At 36.2% G+C, this 22945-nt stretch overlaps 1 protein-coding gene across 1 annotated transcript in view; it reads right to left on the bottom strand.

The window, feature by feature from the left end:
* senp6a (SUMO specific peptidase 6a) overlaps positions 1-21775 on the bottom strand; it is a 55747-nt gene extending 33972 nt beyond the window's left edge. The window contains 8 exon segments of the mRNA XM_048206184.1: positions 1719-2112; positions 3457-3545; positions 6370-6431; positions 6878-7027; positions 7248-7345; positions 15248-15311; positions 18907-19000; positions 21335-21775. Of these exon segments, the coding sequence (XP_048062141.1) occupies positions 1719-2112; positions 3457-3545; positions 6370-6431; positions 6878-7027; positions 7248-7345; positions 15248-15311; positions 18907-19000; positions 21335-21365 (982 nt within the window). The 5' untranslated portion in view covers positions 21366-21775.
* Between the last annotated feature and the right edge of the window lie 1170 nt (positions 21776-22945).

The following is a 22945-nucleotide window of genomic DNA, read 5'->3' as shown; positions in this document are numbered from 1 at the left end:
CCACACTCTAATCAGCTAATTAACTCAAAACACCTGCAAAGGCCTTTAAATGGTCTCTCAGTCTAGTTCTGTAGGCTACACAATCATGGGGAAGACTGCTGACTTGACAGTTGTCCAAAAGACGACCATTGACACCTTGCACAAGGAGGGCAAGACACAAAAGGTCATTGCAAAAGAGGCTGGCTGTTCACAGAGCTCTGTGTCCAAGCACATTAATAGAGAGGTGAAGGGAAGGAAAAGATGTGGTAGAAAAAAAAGTGTACAAGCAATAGGGATAACCGCACCCTGGAGAGGATTTTGAAATAAAACCCATTCAAAAATGTGGGGGAGATTCACAGAGAGTGGACTGCAGCTGGAGTCAGAGTTTCAAGAACCAGTACGCACAGACGTATGGAAGACATTGTTCTCAGCTGTCACATTCCTTGTGTCAAGCCACTCTTGAACAACAGACAGCGTCAGAAGCGTCTCGCCTGGGCTAAAGACAAAAAGGACTGGACTGCTGCTGAGTGGTCCAAAGTTATGTTCTCTAATGAAAGTAAATTTTGCATTTCCTTTGGAAATCAGGGTCCCAGAGTCTGGAGGAAGAGAGGAGAGGCACACAATCCACGTTGCTTGTCCAGTGTAAAGTTTCCACAGTCAGTGATGGTTTGGGGTGCCATGGTGTTGGTCCACTGTGTTTTCTAAGGTCCAAGGTCAATGCAGCCTTATACCAGGAAGTTTTAGAACACTTCATGCTTCCTGCTGCTGACCAACTTTATGGAGATGCAGATTTCATTTTCCAACAGGACTTGGCACCTGCACACAGTGCCAAAGCTACCAGTACCTGCTTTAAGGACCATGGTATCCCTGTTCTTAATTGGCCAGCAAACTCGCCTGACCTTAACCCCATAGAAAATCTATGGGGTATTGTGAAGAGGAAGATGCGATATGCCAGACCCAACAATGCAGAAGAGCTGAAGGCCACTATCAGAGCAACCTGGGCTCTCTTAACACCTGAGCAGTGCCACAGACTGATCGACTCCATGCCACGCCGCATTGCTGCAGTAATTCAGGCAAAAGGAGCCCCAACTAAGTATTGAGTGCTGTACGTGCTCATACTTTTCATGTTCATACTTTTCAGTTGGCCAAGATTTCTAAAAATCCTTTCTTTGTATTGGTCTTAAGTAATAATTATTTAAAATTAAGTTCTAATTTTCTGAGATACTGAATTTGGGATTTTCCTTAGTTGTCAGTTATAATCATCAAAATGAAAAGAAATAAACATTTGAAATATATCAGTCTGTGTGTAATGAATGAATATAATATACAAGTTTCACTTTTTGAATGGAATTAGTGAAATAAATCAACTTTTTGATGATATTCTAATTATATGACCAGCACCTGTAGATTGTGCGCTTTTCCCGTAGCAGCTCAGTCTGTACCTCTGCTATATTTCAAATGTGTTTTGTCTATAGAAATGCGTTATTCACTACTGTATAATGACTGGCAGCTGTTTTCATGCACAACGCACAGATGCGATTAATCGATGATCAAATTCGTTGCTGAATATTTTCAGAATCTATTATCTATTAGTTGTTACAACCCTACTTATAATTTGGGTCTGTTCCTCACAAAGTTATCATATCTAAAAAGCTAAATCGAGCCAGCTAACCGAAAACAAACCAATGAATATATGAGAATGATATGCGATGTAAGCGTTTGAAGTGTAGTGTACTTACTAGGGTCATTTAATTCACATGGTTTGGTGACCTGCTGTTTCTTGCCTCCAGCTTGCTTGTGTCCATTACAAGCTGAGCTCCCAGAAGTGGCAACGGGTCTTCCATTGTGCGGGAGAAGCATATTTCCATGTGTGATCCGCACCGATGGGTTTATTATAACATCTAGCTGTTGAGAGCACCCCCCAGAGGTGGGCTCATAAAAGCTTCTGTTTATCTGAAGGCTGGGCAGCTGCGAGCGAATGGAGGGGCGAGGAGGCAGTGTTGATGTAACAGCAGAAAGGGGCAAAGTCTCAGCAGGTAGCATATATCCACAGCTGTCACATTTTACATGGTCCTCACTTGACTGGCCACATTTACCACAAACTGTGAGGTAATCTTCAGGCTGAAGGGGCTGCTGGGTGTAGGAAGGCCCGAACAAAACTCAGACATCTTTTACACTTTTTAACATTACACACATAAAGTGTTAGTTCATCCAAAAATGAAATTTATGTAATTAATTACTCACCCTCATCTTGTTCCGAACCTGTAAGACCTTCGTTCATCTTCAGAACACAAAGTAAGATATTTTTGATGAAATCCAAGAGATTTTTTTTATCCCCAATAGAAAGCAACATAATTACCCTCAAGGTCCAGAAAAGTACTAAATCATTAAAATAGTCAATGTGACTACAGTGGTTCAACCTTAATTTTATGAAGCGACGAGAATACTTTGTGTTCAAAAACAAAACAAAAATAATTGCTTTATTCATCAATTTCTTCTCTACCCTGTCAAACTCATACTCATTTGAAGGAGTGAACGCAGTTCAGCACTTCCTTGTTTACGTCCAAAGGCCGGCTCAGTATCGGCCAGCTCCAGCGTCAGCATCACTCGCGTGTGTCGTGGTGCTCACATGAACATCTCACATGAATGACTGTAATTACATTGCTTTCTATTGGGGATTAAAAAAGAAAAAAACATCTTGGATTTCATCCAAAATATCTTAATTTGTGTTCCAAAGATGAACGAAGGACTTACGGGTTTGAAATGACATGAGGGTGAGTAATTAATGATAGAAATTTCATTTTTGGATGAACTAACTCTTCAAAATTTTGTCATCAATTAATCACTCTTATGTTGTTCCAAACCCATAAGACGATCATTCCTCTTCGTCACATAAATAAAGATATTTTTAAATGAAATCTGAGAGATTTCTGTCCCTGCATTGAAAGTCTATTCACCCAAAACTCTGACAGTTCATTCAGACTCTGACGGCACACAGGGCTTCGTGAAGGAATGCAGACTGGCTGTATGACATTCATTCGAGCAGAATTTCACAATGAACATCGCTAAACTCCAACATACATGTTTGTCGGTGTGGTCAGATCATCAGTTCTTTTTACAGCCCAGACAGAGCATGTGCGCACGGTTGCCAGATTGAGAAGATTAAGTAAAACACTGGGCAGAAAATGTTCCCTTTTAAGAGAAAGGCCCTGTCTGGGGGATTTAAACTCCTGACGAATGAATCGAGACAGAAAGAGAAATTGTTATGATTAAAATATGATTAATCGTACAGCCCTACTCTATAAAAGCCTAAATGAAATCTGTTCATCATATAAAGCCATCAGGTCTTATGGATTTGGAACAACATGAGGGTGAGTAATTGATGACAGAATTTTTGGTAAACTCAAGCCTTTAACTGAAAAATGTAATGAAAACTACAAAAATGCACATTTGACTTTTGAATTATCAATGTCTCACCTCAACTGGTTTGCCCAAAGGTTCAGGATTATTGTTCATCATACGCCGTTTCTGATGGACACGTCTCTTAACAGTGATGTCTTCTGAATCTAGTGATATACAGCAGAACAACAGTCATGTATATCAATCAACCTGCAGTTACAAATGCATTAATAATATTTTGATGTTTTAAACATAAAACATCAATTATTGATATTTTGAAATTATTAAAAAAAATAAATAAAAAAAAAGATACTTTAAATGTGGAATTAAAACTGCCTGTAGGTGGCAGCAAGTCGCTGTTAATGAGTGAGTCACCCGATTCATTATAACGGCTGATTCATTCAGGAACAAAGCATTTGACTGTCTTAATGTGTAAGTCATTGAATCATTCATTCCAACGATTCAGTCATTCAGAAATGAAACATAACTGTGTGTTGCTTATAGATGGAAAATAGTACTGTGGCTTTGTTTGGTGTTATTTTCGATGGCGAAATAGAGCAAAAACAGGAAATATTGTGTCTAAAATGTAAGTCATTTATAATTACGTCTTGTTTATTGAATTGTTAAAATCACATTTGTAATCATGTTGATATTTGGAGAAAAAAAAACAGCACTGCATGTGAAGTTAACTACACGGATATAAATATAAAAGACAGGTATTTTGCCCCCTTATCTTGAATATTGGTGGCATTCTAAATGCATGTTAGTAGATTAAATCACCCAGTGAAAGCATGCACTCTAAATGTGCGAGCGAATGTGCTACATCACGTAGCATATGCATGCACTCTTTAGGCATGTCTTTGTATAAAGTGAGGGACATACTCAATGTCAGACCGTACATTGTTCACGATATTATCGTAGACGATATATATAGCACACCCCTAGCTTCAAGCCACTTCCAATGCACATAGTAGCAGCCTGACCTTCTTTCCTTTATGTACGGATATGATGTGAACACGCACAGATGAATGATTAATGTATGCGGTACAACTCTACAACTAGAGATCGACTGATATACTGATTTACTGATATTTTCTCCAATATTTAAGCATTTTACCATAATTGGATTTCGGTTTTGTAATATCAGATTTATCGATAAATACCGCCGTCTTGTGGGTGTTTCGAGAATTGCACGCAGGATTGCCATTACAGAGCATCTGAGGGAAGACGAGACGACGGCATGCACAGGTAAAGTATACTTACCAGCTTAGCTGTAATTAGTAAACTTTATTTAACATAACAGCCATTAATGCACAAATTATATGTGTTACATAATGTCTGAAATGTAGCTAGTTTATGCAGCTTGTTTCTAAGAAATAGTCACGTAAGATAATCCGTCAAGTCCTGTCCCAATAAAGATGTAACTTTGCATGAATTAAATAATAAAGCCATGAATGAGCATATGTTGCTCATAAATAAAAGCGCTGAATTTAATTCTCTCTCTGTTGTTTATGCTCATCAATTAGTCTCGTGAATTCATCTGCATTTTGCTGTTCACTCAGCGGGCTGATGCTCAGGAAATGCTCCAGCATGGCCACCTCGTATAACTTTTAACAAGATTCACTTGTTTAAAACACCGTAATTATATAAACATTTACTATATAACCATTAATTTGCTAATAAACATCCAAGTAAACACAACTCTATGGAAATTGATTATCATCTCCACGGGCGATCGCAGTTTGAGTATTTCTGTGTAAATGTACAGATAAACAGTGCTTTGTCAGCAGATATTGCATAATTTAGAACGACAAAAACATTAATAATAATTCTGATATAACATACCAGTTGAGAAAAGCAATAAAATACAATGTTTTGTTTGTTATATTCCAATATTCCAGAGAATATTATTTAGGTATTTAACATTATCCAGCATTATTCTTCACTCTTTAGCCTATTAAAAGCTTATAAATCTACTAAAACTGTAGTTTAAAATGAAGTATTACATTTCTGCAAAGTTGATACGACTCCTGTCTTTAATTTATTTTCTCCATTTGAAAACATTAGACATTCTACATTTATTTTGCTTATTGTTAACATTGGTGTTGCTGCTGATGCTTTTGTTCAGTTCAGTGGTGTTGTAATCGTGTCAAAAAACAGTTGGTTCTGCATATCAGTTATCGGGTATATAAATTATCGGTAACGGTTCTAAAAACGTGATTAAGGATAAGGCAAAACATGGTTTGGAAGATGGTTTTATGATTTATTCACTCATTATTTAATTTTGTTAATTTTGAACAAAACTCTGGTAACTCCAGTAACCAGTTCACACTAGAGCTGTGACAGTGGCATTTTTTTTATTTTTTTTATTAACCAGGGCCAAGGGCCAGTCCACCAGCGGTGTTTGGGCAGGTTCATCCTTCTATATCTATATCAATGTACCATTCATTAATATACCGTGCGAAACACACAAACAAAGATCGGAGATCACGCTGCGCATACACAAACATTTAGGAGTATGATTTTTGATGTAATTAAACTCGCAGCTTCATTATTATTAGAGAGATGTTGCACCGACACAGATAATGCACATGCACAATCTCTCTTTGTCACTAATTAAAGTAAATGCTATCTTTCCAAACTACTTAATTACTAAATTAATGGATTCACAAACAGTGTTTCCATATTCACAAATTTAGTTTCTAAACTGTTATTTTTTTTGCAAACAAAGCTTTGTACTTAACTTGTGTCCCAATATCCACATAAACTGCAACTTTTTATTTATTTATTTATTTATTTGCATACCACCTGCCTGATATTGGTTGTCACGCTCTCCGGCACAGCCCTATTTCACACTCCCTTCTAAATTTTGATGTGCCCTTTCCTTCAGTACCATCAGAAGAGTTAACTTTATCTGTCAGTTCTTTTTACTTTGTGTAAGTTTTGAAATTAAGAAAACTCATTGGTGCGGGACCTGCTCCGTCTGCTTACCTGAAATCTTGGGACAGGTGAGAACAATGTTCTCCAGCTCGACTCTTTGGATCAGATCAGGTCTGCAGATGAGAGACATTGGCAACATAAGAATTCTGAAATACAGCAGATCCATTTAAACATCATATCTGATGTTCTGGGTTCTGTAGTAATGACAGTAATGTTTGTGACCTGCAACAAGCCACACAATGCATTTCACAACAGACGTGGGAGAGAAGCTTAAGTAAAGGAAGGTCAAGTGTGTCTGATTTCAAAAGGTTTTTTGGGAATCCAAGAATGTGAAATGTAGCTTATTTGACCAAAATTACAGACATAAAGGCAAAATCTGACAGATCAAAAACACAGGGGCTTATGTCTCGTATTGTTTTACCTTTGCACTTGAAAACAGCTTACGGTTAACTAAAATCAAGACTCCCAATGCTATTTGTAGTAGAGCAGGTTATGACCTACTTGATGTCAAACATCAGCCACTTGTTATTCTGTAAGGTCAGTTGGTCCAGTGCCATACCTTTGCTCTAGCTTTCTGCTTGGAGCAGAGAACTGTGAGTGTTGGAAGAGCCGCCCCTGAACCACAACTCCTTGGGACGGAGCTGGGCTCATTATCAGATAGCTGGTTCGATTGAGGGGCGCAGACACACTCACTGAATGAGCTGCTTCACTGGGAGACCATGAACAACAACAAAAGGGATGAGTATAAATATCTGACGAAAATATTTATAAAATATTGCAGAAGATAAAAAAGACGTAATAAGAGCAGATGTTTGCAATGTACTACTAATCAATGGAATTATTAAATTACACTTTAAGCTATAATAATTATGAAATTACTCTTTCTCACCCATTCGCCCCGGGGTGATAAATATATACAATTACAATACCTAAGCTTGCCAGTTCTGTTGAGTTGTCTTAATTGATTTGGACGTCGTTCATGAGTCTCCACAGACCCATTAGCACTGAAGCGCTTCATGGATGGAGTCTGCCAAAGATAGATCAGAGCACTCAGGTTATAAGGGCATAGTTCAAAATACCAGCAGACCAGCCCTCACAACCATCCAACATGAGATCATGTAACTGACCACAAATTACACTATGCAGCCAAATATATAATACCTTTCTAATTAACAGTTTGTCTATTCAAGGTATTTCTGAAAAGACCCTTCAAATGATATGATTACGTCATCATACACGACCCCACCGCCATGTTATATAGACACAGGTAAATAAAGGACTATGTATCTCCATTGGATCGCAAAACAACTGAAGTATTTATAGAAACTTTGGATAATGCTTTACAAAGATGTTCTACAAATAACCTTTAATGGTGGACTGGATCCTGGAGGAAATATAACGACTTTTAACGTAATACAACTTATAATCTATGAAATCATGATATTATATTTTAGTCTTATGTTACACCTTTTTAAAGAATAAAAATATAAAAATTAGGTTGGACAATTTGCATGAACTAGCTGTGTGAAAATATATGATCTATTTAGCTATATTATCTATTATATGTTCTTATATTATCTATTATCTATTTATTGTAATTTACAACATATACAGTATATCTATAAATAGTTGGGGTGTAACAGTTCTCGGTACACGGTTCGGCTTACTATACACTTGCACCGCAGTTCATCTCAAATCTGACAATGCATATGCATCTATTATATGATTTGGATATGCATTCTGGCTTCCCCTAAACCTTGTCCAATGTGAGTGCCATATGCTCTATATGAGCAGTCATTTACACCCAGTCATCACCCAGGTGTTGATAGCGTGCAAGCGCAGGTGAGACCTGAACAGCACACGTTGCTATCGGTGTTTAAACTAGGGTTGCAAAATTCTGGGAAATTTCAAATATGGAAACTTTGCATGGGAATTAATGGGAATATATGAGAATTAATGGGTATTCATGGGAATTAAAGGGAACTGGAAATTTGCTAAATTGCAGGTTAGCCTATAACAGGGAACTCAAAGGATTAGTTCACTTCTGAATTAAAATTTCCTGATAATTTTCTCACCCCCATGTCATCCAAGATGTTCATGTCTTTCTTTCTTCAGCTGAAAAGAAATTAAGGTTTTTGAGGAAAACATTAAAGGTTTTATCTACATATGGAGAACTACACGATGACAGCTGAGGAAAAAGGGTAATATCTTGCGAAACGGTCATCATAAAATATTATATATATATATATATATATATATATATATATATATATATATATATACACACACACTTTAACAAATTTTTACAAATTTTACAAATGCTCATCTTGCACTGCTCTGCGATCCGCCACGCATGACATAATCACGTCAGAAAGGTCACGGTTAAAAAGTATAGAAGCTTTTATTTTGTTTTTAGAAAATAAACAATCGTTTTGCTAGATCGTGTAGAACCCTTTGAAGCTGCACTGAAACTGCAATTTGGACCTTCCACCTGTTGTACCCCACTGAAGTCCACTATATAGAGAAAAATCTAGGGGTGTCCTCGACTACGGATTTACATAGTCGAATCCGATTCGAATCAGATTGCCTATATTCGACTGATAGTCGAATCATTTATGTTGGGGTTGGGGGGGGGGGGGGGGTGTTTTGAGCTTGAAAAACAGCAGTCCACTAGAGAGTGCGCACGGACTTTGAAAGGGCTGCGCGCTGAACTGTGCACGAGATGGAGCGGGACACGGAAAATGAAGTAGGCCTAAAGGCCTATAGCCTACCCGCGGGCGCGGCTTAAGACAACTTTTATTTTCTTTCACACACAGCACAGAGAAGCATCTTTCTAATAAACCGACCAAACTGCCTGTCAAGTGATAGACGAAACTGACAATGATTTTATCTTTTTTAAACAAATGAAAGGCAATGTGGATAAACATTCACAGCACGATGTACAGAACACTCTCAAAGATATAGAAGAAAAAGAATAAAAACATTTTGGATAAATAAACTTTAAAATATATATATTAATAACTGCAGAAAAGCCACACTGCAGATATACATTTCATATGTCGGCAAATCAAATTATCGGCTAAAATGTCTGTGCAAGCAAGCTTTAATTCTACAGCGCAACACTGATGCACCCAAAAATTAAATTCATTTAATAAAAAAAATATATTTTTTTTTTTTTTATCAAACATTAATTTACAGAATTGAATTAGAACAGAAATATGATCGAGTCAAACTGCAAAATGCCTGAAGTGCAGGGGAACATATATTCAAAACACAAGCCACAAATAATTAAATTAGATAACCCCAGAGTGATCAATAAATAAATTAAAATTACAGAAATTATTAAAATAACGAAAGTATAGTCAGAATTGTCAACTTTGTCTTTTTAACTGCAGAGACAAACGCTGAACTGGATTGGCAATCTTTTTAGCTAAACATTCAAAAATCAAATTACATCCGTCTAAAATAGTTTGAAATCATTTGTAGCTACCCTACCTGATTGAGAGAGAAAAATCCAGTCTTTCACGCGATCTGCCTGTGTCCGTTTGAGTCTCTTCAAATAGCGCGCTATAGTCAGCTCGTTGGCCGGCAGAAGCGCGCCGCAGTGTGTGTCGTTGTTGAGTTGTATAGGACATGAGCTGTTGGCACAACTTGTATCATACGTTTTTTGGATCATCTTTTACCATTTCATTAGTGCATCCAATTGTACACTTTATCCAAGACATTGTTAAAGATTTAATCCCTGCCGCAAAGATGCTCCTCTGCCGGTCACGAATCATGGAAGTGAAACTTAAATCTGTCATAGGGGTGGTTGGATTTATTCACGCACATTAAAAATATTTATTAAAAGCTTCTTTCTTTTCACATTTTTATTTATGGTATTAACATAATAGGCTGTATATTAACCTATTGGGAAAGAACCGGTATGTCTATGTAAAATCAATCAGATATTGAGCACCCCCATATCTCGTCTGATAACACCTCTGCGACGATTCGACTGCGAGATTGGTAGTCGAATCAGGCTCCTCCTATCGAAGATTCGAATCGTCGACTATTCAGGGTCACCCCTAGAAAAATCCTAAAATGTTTTCCTCAAAAAACCTTCATTTCTTTTCGACTGAAGACAGACAGACATGAACATCTTGAATGACATGGGGGTGAGTAAATTATCAGGAAATTTTAATTCTGAAGTGAACTAATCCTCTAAATGTAGTTGAAATCTTGCACCATAATCTTGGTTAAAACAACCAGATTTAATGCAAATTCAGGTGAATTTCTACACAGCACACTATTTTGCAACCCAACATAGTACCAAAAAAAAAGCAAACAAAATGTCTTAAAATCAAACATTTCAAATGTATTCATTTAATATTATTCATTTTATTTTATTTTTAAAGAGACTATATGTAAGAATTTAAATGTATTCATTGCTTTTATTGCCACTGTGTGAACAACTTGCAACGAAACTTAAAAACAAGACTTTCCCTGACTTCATAGGTTATCTACGAAAGCCGACATGATGTCGGTGAATTGTGCTCAGTCATTGTTTTGGCTGAGGCTCGCTCGCCTCACTATGGAGTGTGTGAGCACAAGCAGTAAGTTGCTGGCTGTAGTTCACTTAAAAGCCACAGGTGTTGCTAAAAACAAGGGTTTATGAATTCTATTTGTAGCCCCTTTAAAATAAAATTTATATACTCTACCGTTAAAAAGTTTGGGGGATATAGAATTTTTTTTAAAGAACAGAAAAAAAGAATCCTGGAAAAAATTACACTAATAATTCAGAGGACATACATATGTATGTGTATGTATGTATGTATGTATGTGTGTGTATATATCCTCTGAAAATAACTTAACATACAACCATTATTGTCTAAATAGCTGGCAACAAAAGTGAGTATAAATATACTGTATAAAAAGATTGTTGCTAACCTTTTAGCTTTTATCTAGAACTAATTTCACTTCTTTAGTCATTTAGCCAACTGGTCCCAATGTCATAAAGTGTATGAAGTCTTTTCACCTCAGTTTAAGCAGTTACCTATAGCCAATAGATCACCAAAACGACATGATTATTCTGGGTACAGTTTGGGTAAAATTTTTATTAGCTTGCATGCATGTCTTATTATAACCAAACAAAATGTCTATGTTTGTATATGATAAAGTTTGTATATACTACCCTAAGTTATATACTAGTTTTTATATTTCTGTCAACTTTTAAAATTATTGAATATATTATATATATTAGAATATAGAATATATTAGAATAATTGAAAAATTAAAAAATATACTTTTACTCCGATACATTTTCCCAAAGCATTTTTTGTTACCTGCTACAAAATAAAGTCGGAAGAACACGGACTGCAAGCAAGCATGCGCAAACAAATGCTCACACAACCGCGGTTGATTTCATTTTCCGGGTTGCGTCCGTTGCTGGAGCGGCTGACAAGAGTGCGCTGTCATTATACAAGAGCGACCTCTAGAGGCGAAATAAAAACTATCACTGATGCCTCATAGAGTTTGTTTTGACACGTGACATGAGGCTGCGTGCTGCACAGAGGGGGACACTTTAAAATCTTATGTTATACAGTGTACACTACAGTACATGTTTTCATATCATTATAAAGTAATTAGTTTGTTGACTTGATGCTGCATTAGAGAACAGTAGTATGTTTGCCGTCGAGGCTGAGAGGATGCTAACATTAGTTACCTCAAGCGGTTAAAACAATGTGACAAAATCACCAAGTGTTTAATGTCAAGATTGTTACCATTCATTTGCATTAGTTTATATCCATTTGTTCACTGTTATGCATTCGTTATCCAGTGAAGTTGCATAAGTAAGCTGTATCCTCATCATGCAACGACAAACATAAATCAGAAATGTATTCAATTTCAGTTCTTTTTTTATTGACACTGTAACACATATTTTGATTATATAATCATCAGGTTTTCTAAAATAGAGTCAAATAATGTCTGAAAGTATACATATAACAGACCTATGCTATGCCTTTGTGTGTAAAGATGGCAATTTTTCTAAGCATGGCTGTTTGAATTTATATGAAATGGTAATACTTTACAAATAAGAATCCATTTGTAACATTAAATAAGGTTAATAAATGTATTGTTCATTTTAAAATTTGTCTCTTACATTAGATATAATGCACTATGAATTAACATGAATGATCAATGTATATTAATAAAGTAGTATTTTTTATATTTAGAACTTACAATAAACGTTTTGCCTTTTTTAATTCAAAGAAAACAAAATCTAAGAAAGTTAAAACTGAACACACTCTTTCTGCTCAAACTCTGAATAGAACAATTTTTAATAATATTTGTTTGCTCCTTTTGTATTTTACATTTACTTGTACTTTTACCTTCAATACTTAAGTACGTTTAGAATCAAAAAAATACTTTTCATACTTAAGTACAAAAAATATCACATACTTTAAAACTTTTACTCAAGTAATATTCTAAACGGTGACTTTAACTTCTACCAAAGTCATTTTCTGGCAAGATATCTATACTTTTACTCAAGTATGGCTTTTGAGTACTTTATCCACCACTGTTTAAACATACAAGCACAAGACGACGTGAAAGAGAACTTGCGCACTGTAATAAGTTTTGTGAAACAAAAATTCAGACAAATTCACACAAAAATGTCGACATGCCTGTCTTGGCGAGTATCCAAGTAAACACAGTGGCTCCAGGCTAACATTTGAGAACAGTGGCACTGGTACCACTAAGTTCTACAGAAGGTGGCGCCAGCACTTGATTTAGTGCCACTGGGTTTTTTTTTTTTTTATCATGAAGGTGCTTAGGCACCTATTGTTATTGTTGGCGTTCCGTACGCTTATTATTATTCTTCTTCTTCTTCCGCTCTTGAAGTCTATGGCAGCCCATAGAACCACTTGCGGGAAAGTTGTGAAATTTGGCACACAGTTAGAGGACAGAATGACCTTTGTCCATAGCAAATTTGGAGTCTCTAACTCAATCCCTCTAGCGCCACCAGCTGTCCAAAGTAGCACTTATGTTTATGCTAATAACTTTTGAACCATAAGGGCTAGAAACAAAATTCCTTTTTCCTCTGATTCCTTGGGTCAAGACGAATCGATTGCACCCTATGACGTCATTTTCCGTCATGAAAATTTTTCCGCCATTTTGAATTTTCTGAAAAACCTACTTTTTCGAACTCCTCCTAGGCCGTTACTCCGATTTTCACAAAAATTGAACCAGATCATCTTCAGACCATGCTGACAAAAAGTTATGGAATTCAAGTTGATTCCTCAAACAGTTTTCGATAAACACGCGAACAAATTGTACGAAGTGCTTGCGAAAATAGACATAAGACTGTATCTCCGCAACGCTTTATCGTATTCAGACCAAACTTGGAACAAGTCATTACAAGCATGACCTGAGGCAACATGCAGCGTTTCGGCGCAGCGCCACCTAGTGGTGCGGAGATATGAAAAATTTATGTTTTTGCTTATAACTTCTGATGGGTTTGTCCAAAAATCATAACTTTGGTCTCGTTGGATTTGGGGCATCATTCCGAGTCGAATGATATCCAATTTTCCCATATCGGACATTTTGGCTGTCGGCCATTTTGAATTTTGTGCTAAAATGCTGTATTTTACGAACGCATTAGCGTATCATTATGAAACTCGGTATGGGTCATCAGCACAATGCCCTGAAGGAGCCTAAGAAGTTTCGGACCAGCGCCACCTTGTGGTCAAAAGTTATAACAAAATTTACAAAAATGCTAATAACTTTTGAGTATATTAACCGATTGTAATGAAACTGTTTTCAGTAGATTCCTTGGGTCATGCTGAGAACATAGATATCAAACTTTCCATAGTCAGCTGAACTTCCTGTCCGCCGTATTGTTTTTCTTTAAAAACCTACTTTTTCGAACTCCTCCTAGACCGTTGCTCCGATTTTCACCAAAATCGAACCATATCATCTTCAGACCATGCTGACAAAAAGTTATGGATTTCAAGTCGATAAGTCAAACCGTTTTCGTATACCAGAGCAACGAATTTGAGGCATGATGCAAAAATGACTCTTGAAGCTGTATCTCTGCAATGCTTTATCATATTCAGACCAAACTTGGTATGTGTCATCACAAGCATGACCTGAGGCATCATACAATGTTTCAGCACAGCGCCACCTACTGGAGTGGAGATATGAAAAATGGCTGTTTTTGCTTATAACTTCTGATGGGTTTGACCAAAATTCATAAATTTGGTATGGTTCATCAGGACAATGCCCTGAAGGAGCCTGAGAAGTTTCGGACCAGCACCACCTTGTGGTCAAAAGTTATAACAAAATTGACAAAAATGCTAATAACTTTTTTTTCTAATTGCTCACTGCTGCTGTTGGTCTGATGCTCCCAGCCATGTTGGCTGGCTTCTTGTGCCGTTTTTGTGCTTGGCCCCGTAATTGCTGCTTGCAGCTATATTTCATATTACTATTGTCTGCCTTAATAAGTGCAGTTACTAATAATATTACATGTTTATTTATTGGAAATTTGACAGTAAAGCACTGAGCTTGAATTGAGATGCAGATAAAATTAAATTTACCATACTGAACTGTGATTATAAAAGGAGGGCTCTTTACTTGCTTTCTGTGTAATTGTTACAATTTGAAGTTTTTTTTTTTTTTTTTTTTTCATGTTAGGCAGTCAATAAATGCTCCTCTGTCGCCATCTAGTGGTAATTTCATGTCTTTTTTAGGTGTTTGTTTGCCTAGAAGTGTTAGTTTTCCTTCATCTTTAAATAATCATCTCTAATCACATTAAAATAACATTAAATTTGGATAATAATTTAGAACTTTGAAGTGCAGGAAAAAGTGTGAAGCACTTTAAAAAGTCCTTGAAAAATGCTTGAAAGACAAAGAAAATGGAGCATATAAGAGCGACAGAGACAGTAAATACCTTGATTCCCTCAGGTGAAAGCTCCTGCCGGCCACTCACTCGCTCCATGGTCACAAGGGTGGCACTAGTGCACAATGAGAGAGAGAAACTTAGGATCTTTTCACACTTGGTTTGATTAATTGGTACACAGTGTTTGATTCTTAAGGCCCTGATTCACTTCAAGTTACAGAACAATCGAAGAACAAACTGGTGTGACAATGTTGAACAAAATCAGGCCAAAACAATTTAAGTAGAATTCGAAACATCTTGCCAAAGTAAACTTTTTAGAAAAATTAGCTCCGGCTAGTAAAACGTCTTCAAACTACTATTGGTCCATGGTAATTGACCCTTCGCAAAGACCCACCCCCCTTAGTTACTGTTGCTTTGTCCGACAAGCCATGGCGCTGTCACGCCACACGCAGTGAAAAATACATCACGGAGCAAAGAGGATACTGACAACACGTTGACAGACAAGACAAAGCAGGTTACTTATGATATTAAACAAAGTCCCAGCTTTCAAACTGTGTAGTTTAAGAAATTCAAACAATAAAAACCATTTTGTGGCTCTTTAATGTGTCGTGAAAGATTGCTGTAGCGCCTCAGCTCAAGTGGCTCGTGAACCGATCATCTCTTGATCAAAAAAATTCATTAAGGAGCCATTGGCTCCTATAGGGTAAAAAAAAAACAGGCGCCAAATAATTTTTTTAGAAGCCAAACAACAAGGAACTTAAATTTTTTAAAACCACTTACTTTTAGTCATCCTGTTGTGTTTATATATCTCCCCTCTACAGTTTGAGCATTTATCTTATCATCTCTGATTTTTCTGGGAAATGAATGTCACTATTTATACAGTAATAAATGATGGTAACTTTAACCACATTTAACAGTACATTAGCAACATGCTAACGAAACATTTAGAAAGAATTTACAAATATCACTAAAAATATCATGTAATCATGGATCATGTCAGTTATTATTGCTCCATCTGCCATTTTTCGCTGTTGTTCTTGCTTGCTTACCTAGTCTGATGATTCAGCTGTGCACATCCAGACGTTCTGCCCTTGTCTAATGCTTTAACATGAGCTGGCAAATGCAAATATTGGGGGCGTACACCCCGACTGTTACGTAACAGTCTCTGAACTCTTGTTATTTAACTATGCTAAGATAAATTCAATTTTTAATTCTAGGGCACCTTTAATTCTGTCCTTGTATTTTTTTTCTCTCATTAAAAGCAAAGTTGTTCATCAGTGATTGTATATCAAGAGCAAAGACATGTTTGTGTGCATTTTGTTTTGTGCTTTTAGCAGAAAGAAGCGCTTGACTGTCTGTGTGAAGACTGCGCATTGTGCACTAGTGCCATAACTGATAACAGCGGCAACGAGCAAAAACAACTCATTCCAGCGAGAGATTGCCTTATTTATCACAGACCAACGAATTTCTTATCGAATTGAGATGTTTCTTTCTTTTAGTTCCGTGCGTGTGATAATTATTCGCTGAGTTTCAGTTCATTTTTTAGACGTTTCAGAAAGATTCAAAGAGTTGAAAGTGCATTCCGTTTTTTTTTGTTGTTGTCATTTTGTTTTTTACAAAAGCAGAAGGTTTTGTTTTTATTGTGAGTGTACACAAATAAAAGTAGACCATTTGTAGTTTGTGATGATGTCTTGCACTAATCTGTATCACCAAAGAATGACAGGAGTAGGCCTATTTTAAGTTGTTTCAGCTGTCATGAGGAAAAATCCATCAGAACGCGCCGGCACGATTGTTGGTCAGAGGGTCAAAGAAAACGTAGCCTATTTAGTTTCATATTTATGTTTAATATTAAACTATAGCCTAATATTTTTTTTTTTACATTTCATTTATGTTAATTATGAAAAATGAACAGTATATGACCAAGATAGGCTAATAAGATGCGCAGTATGTCTGGAGACATGCAGTGGGTCAGACGGGATTTTGACTACTACATTAAGTTTTGTTTTATAGCCTTTCTTTAAAGTGAATTTCGTTTTGTATAAATTGTATCTCAATTTTAATCACTGTTTTATCAACCAATTGCCTGGATTTAATAAATAGGAATAAAACCAATGTTGGGTGTGAACGTCATAATTGATAAGATATTGTTGGTCGAACAATATATTTTAGTTGAACATTATCTGTAGACATACTGGAACCTTAAAATGATCATTAATACTCTTGTTATACTATTTAAGGTACTGAAGACTTTTATGCCCTTAAATTTATCTGATGAGCATGAGCGGAGTAAAATAATAAAGTGATCAGCATGATTGATAGGCCTATTCAAAACGTTAAGTACACGCTGCATTGTGTGTGTATCTGCAGCCTGCAAATTTATATGAAGAAAAAGGCAGTTGCCTCCTTTACGCAGGAGCAGAACTGTGTGCTCAAATGCAGTGTTTTGCACCGACGCGAGGCGACAACATAGTCAGCTTTCATTGGCGTCTGTTTGGTGTGATATTTTCCCCTACCAGTTCATATTTTGGCACTCTAACTCAGTGAAACTTTCACACACAGCATCTCATTTAATTACGTCAACACAGCAAATGATGCAATAGGCTACTGGTCACGGAACATGCAAATAACTGCAAATTTTACAGCCAATGGCGACCTCAGCAAAAATATCACTCACAAATTAATATTTTTAGTCGCCAATGCGACCGTTTTAGGCGCAGTCTGGAGCCCTGCACGTATTTTCATACCCTATAAGAGATAAGAGGAATATTTCAATTTCAAGGCTTTACTGGATGTTGTGTGAAGCAGACTAGTATAAGTGTGGTCAGATGAAGTCTGAGCATATAAACATGAGCAACTAAGATTACCCAGTAAATAAACCCTGCTCATTTACATTATCATTACTTCGTCTCCTGCTTTCTGCTCATCTCTGGCTTTCTTAGTCAACATCTTGGCTGATAGAAGACTGTTAATACAGTTTTGGGTACCACACAAAACATTGAATTTGGGTACCAGACAAGACTTGCTGTTGACAGGTTTTCGATACCAGACAAAATGGATATCTTCCGACAGGATCCAGAGTTCCAGAGATTTACTATTTCTGACATGGAGACTCAATGTTACAGGTTCGCTGATGTACACCCGACTTCATAAAATTAGGCCTACTTTCACAAAAACTGAACTCTGGCATCAAAAAGATTCAGTTCTAGTGTGAAAACTGAGAGAATGAGAGATAAACCAGCCTGCTCTTTTCCATACAATGAAAGTCATGTTTTAATCTTAAGTATTTGTCTTTTTTAGAGCTTTTACAGCCTCTAGCCATGGTATTTTCATTGTTATAAAAGGAGGACCTTTGACATTCTACAAAATATTTCCTTTTGGAAGACTGTGCTGATGACAAAAGTGGCATCGTGTGTACTTGTCCGCGAGCCATAGCCGAAAACAAGTGAAGCACGCTTTCAGCACAAGACATTTGATGGAAGCTTTTCTCCAACACAGCAGACCACTATGCATATAGTTTTAGCAGAATTTGTGATAATATAAGTATGTGAGTTTCTGCATTTTATTTTATTTTTTATCTTCTCTTTGGCCTTGATGTTTCTCTGTGTACCACAGTAATAATGTTTGACTCAAAGCAGCTTTAATCATGCAGGAAGCGTTCATGCAGAGATGCTTGAGTGGGCTGTAAGCTGCTCTGTGCTGAATGACCTTACTCATGTCTGCTGTCGTCTTCACTATCATCTGAGAGAGAACACCTCCAGGACTGCTTAAAGCCTCCATCTCGCCTGTCCTCACATTTATCCAGGGCTATCAAACACATGAGAACAACGTATCAGAGCACAGCCATACAAAGAATTATATTATAAGGAATCAATTTATCTTGATCTCTTTTCCTTGAGTTGTAAAAATAAAAATAAGATGCAAGTATCAGGGCCATAGGTAGGGTTTTATAATCACAGAGGTCCCAAATATGAGGTAGTTAGGGGGGTTGGTGGGAATGCTCCACCAAGAAAATTTTGATTTCTCAGACCTACATGTGCATTTTAAGACGTTTGAAGGCCAAAAAATTGGATAGCAATAGTTTTAAAATCATGTTAGTGGGCAGGAGATTATTTGTCAATACCTGCTCCTCATCTACTTCGATTCATCCATTCGTATGATAAACTGCCATCCAATCTTTTTCCCATTATATCCTCCTCATTTGCCAGTGCGTCAGACTCTTCTCTTCCACACTTCTGATGAAATTGGTGTATTCTGTTTCTCAAACTAGAGAATGTGATGTATTTGTCCTTCTGTTGTTGAATATACCATACAGAAAGCTAGGCCTGTCACGATAACTACTTTTTGTTTATGCGATATGCAATATTATTAGTAGTCATTTAAAGACCATTTTATGCCACTGAATCATATATACTTTTGTACTTCATGCATTTGAACTACTTCCAACAACGGGACAAATGGATTTGGCATGTTCACTTTAACAGCCTTAAGCCATCATCAACTGACACAGTGTTAGACACAGCTCAGACAGCACACAAATACTGAAATGAGTTCTATATCATGTCTTCTTGCACTTCAATGGACATATTCACAAAACGCCTTGGATTCTTGTAATAAAAGTCAGTTATGTGAGCAGCACAACGCATGCGTGTGATGCCGATGCAGGAGCCGGCCAATAATGAGTCGGCGTCCAAACGTAGAACACGTAAGCCTGCATTGCATCAACTGCTTATGACAACAGCTCAAATTGTTAAATACAGACGTTATTTTTGTTTTTGCGCTCAAAAAGTATTCTCGTCACTTCATAACATTAAGCTTGAACCACTGTAGTCACTCTGACTAAGATGTCTTTACTACTTCTCTGGACCCTGAATGTGGTAATTTTGTTGCTTTCTGTGGGAGATAAAAAACCTCTCGGATTTCATTACAAATATCTTAATTTGTGTTCCGAAGATGAACAAAGGTCTTGCGGGTTTGGAACGACATGAGGGTGAGTAATTAATGACAGAAATATCATTTTTGGGTGAACTACCGTTTAAAATTAAACAGCAGATTGTTTTATAAATCAGTCATATTGTAATGCAGGATTGATGGCAAACTCACAGCTCATGTGTCATGATATGTTTCTCTTTATACAAGTGAAAAGGGTGTTTACAAATCTGCCTTTAAGGCAAAAAGATTTCTACCCATGAAAAAAAAAAAAAAATGGCAAGCCAAAATAGTTCTGGTTCTGAGAACAACTTTTATAATTTTTTAACTTTCCATCAAACTCAGCACAGACCTTCAGCTTGTTACAGAGTTGTGTTGATTATTATTATTATTTTTTTTTTGGATGTGTTCTATAACCTGTCCTAAAGAGAACATGAATTAGCCTCAAACTCAAGGTGTGAAATGCAGGAACCTTTAGATCTCCTGACATTTTTTTTTTTATTTCCATGTTTGTCTTCTGTCTGTCCATCTATCTGTAAAACCTTTAAAAGCATTTTAAGTGCAAGTGTAGTCAATATAAATGTGTAAACATTTAATTAATGTATTTTATGTATTTTAAAGGCAATATGTTAATACTACTGATGACAACATATACTCTTTTCTAGTCATTCGTATAAGAGGAAAATAATATTCTAAGGTAACGTTACATATACTGTACACAATGTATCACTGTATGAGGTTGAAGGGCCCACGCTAAACACCGAGAAACATGGCTAAAACATCTAAAGACAGTGGTAGTTAATTTAAATAGATAACGTCTAGTGTATTTTTTATGCAAGGCAGAAAGAATGCATTTAGTGTGTTTTAATTTCATTTTTTTAATTCAATGATTTCGGAGGTTTGTTTATATCGTCTCATAGCATCAGAGGCCTCAGTGTGTTTTAGCAACTATACACTGAAAGAAGGGCTTAAACAAGAGGACAGACCTGCAGACTACACATATGTAATACAGTGCACTTTAATTTAAGTATATTTGTTGTTTAATCAACTAAGATGTGAATATTTTTTCTGTGTGAAGAACGGAGCTGCTCGGTTAGCACGTGAGCTAACGCACAAGCGGTGAAACCTGACGGATAATATTAACATTTATGCAGGAAACACAAGACAGTAATAAATACAAATAAACACAAATACATAAATCTCTTATCTTACCTTCAATAAATAGACTCTTTTTATGATTCATTTTTGTCCATCTCTTCAAACGAGTTTAATCTCGCGCACTGCACTCACGCACGCGACTTCTGTCACTCCCAACACTTAAAACAGTTTAATATTTCACATTTGATTTCATGTGTTCACGTCCCAATCTGACTCAGATTCAATATACGTCAAATTATGTCGCTTTGTGTTTTTCAGTCCACCTTCAGTCCAACTGAGCAGAAATCCAGCTGAAAACAGGATCAGTGTGAAAAATATCCGTCTTACTGCGCTGATAAAAGCTTATTAACGTAATTAACCGACCAGTGTGGAAGATTAAAATGCATTTAGGAAAATTTTAGATTTTAAGACATTTTTTTTGTGAAACTCTGAGCGGTTAAAAGTGCATTATTCTGCAGCACGAAGCGCTATTGAGTCACTTCCGCCAAGACTTTTGTGCAATATCAGTAAAATGTCGTAAATGTGCAAGTGTGTTAAAGATAGTTAGCCATATTTTCAATAAATGCTAGTGCATTAGTATATTTTTCTTAAATATCAATATTTATCTATAATATAAACATCATGTTGTGAACAGCCATAACATCTTTTTCTCAACTCATAATTATCATATGATAAAAGATTAAATCCTAATATCTGAAATTTTAAGGGCCATAGGGCATTTGTTGTTGTAAACACTGTAAATAATAACACTATAAATGTTGATGTCCATGCATAATGTTGGGTATAGCTATGTTATATGGAAGTAAAAATATCAGCAAAATAAATTTGAAAAAATAAAAAAAAATAAAATAACTTTAAAAGTCAAAGTTAGAGAGTAGAGCAGGTGTGGACAATTCTCAATATCCACTTTCCAGCACAGTTTAGCTTCCAACTCTAATCAAACACACCTGAAGAAGGTAATAAAGCAGAGAGTAGACAAACATTGCACAACATCAGAGCTCAAGAATTTTTCTGTCATATGTCAGTCACTATTCTCAAACATTACATTATATTACAGTTAACTGTCAAAAAATAGAAAATAAGATTATAGAGAATACTATAGCTATAAAGTGAATGGATGCATACACAGTATTTCTGTGTACATTGGCAAACTCCTGTCTCACATGCCATTTAGAAAGGATGACAAAATTAGAATGCAGCACTTACAAACACTACTAATTGTTTTAAAATTAATTTCAAAAATATTGTACAAAATTATACTCTGGAAACTATTAAAAAACATTTCAAACAGTATCGTTATTTGAAATTGAAAAGTAAAAAAGTCACAAGATTAGTGTGTATTTACACTCATTAAGCAAATAATGCAATCTTGCTTCCTCCATTTCACATAAATACACATACAGTAAACTGGATACATCAAGTAACAATTAATTGGTAGATATTATGCAGTACTCTAATAAGAGTTACAACAGGAAACAAGATACAGATAATATCAGATATTTAAATTCTCAAATATTTCTCTAATTTCACCCAAAGGAGCTGCCAACTAATATGTTCAGATGCAACTTTTTCCTTTAGCTCAACCATCACAGAACTACACAGGATTGTGGGATGTCTTAAGCCCTATTCGGATGGGATTAGTTTTACAAGGGTAGATGGAGTTAT

The sequence above is a fragment of the Megalobrama amblycephala genome, linkage group LG11, assembly GCF_018812025.1.
Source record: "Megalobrama amblycephala isolate DHTTF-2021 linkage group LG11, ASM1881202v1, whole genome shotgun sequence".
Classification (NCBI taxonomy): domain Eukaryota; kingdom Metazoa; phylum Chordata; class Actinopteri; order Cypriniformes; family Xenocyprididae; genus Megalobrama; species Megalobrama amblycephala.
Note: the sequence above shows the minus strand (reverse complement) of the source record. Positions and strands in the feature narration are given on the sequence as shown.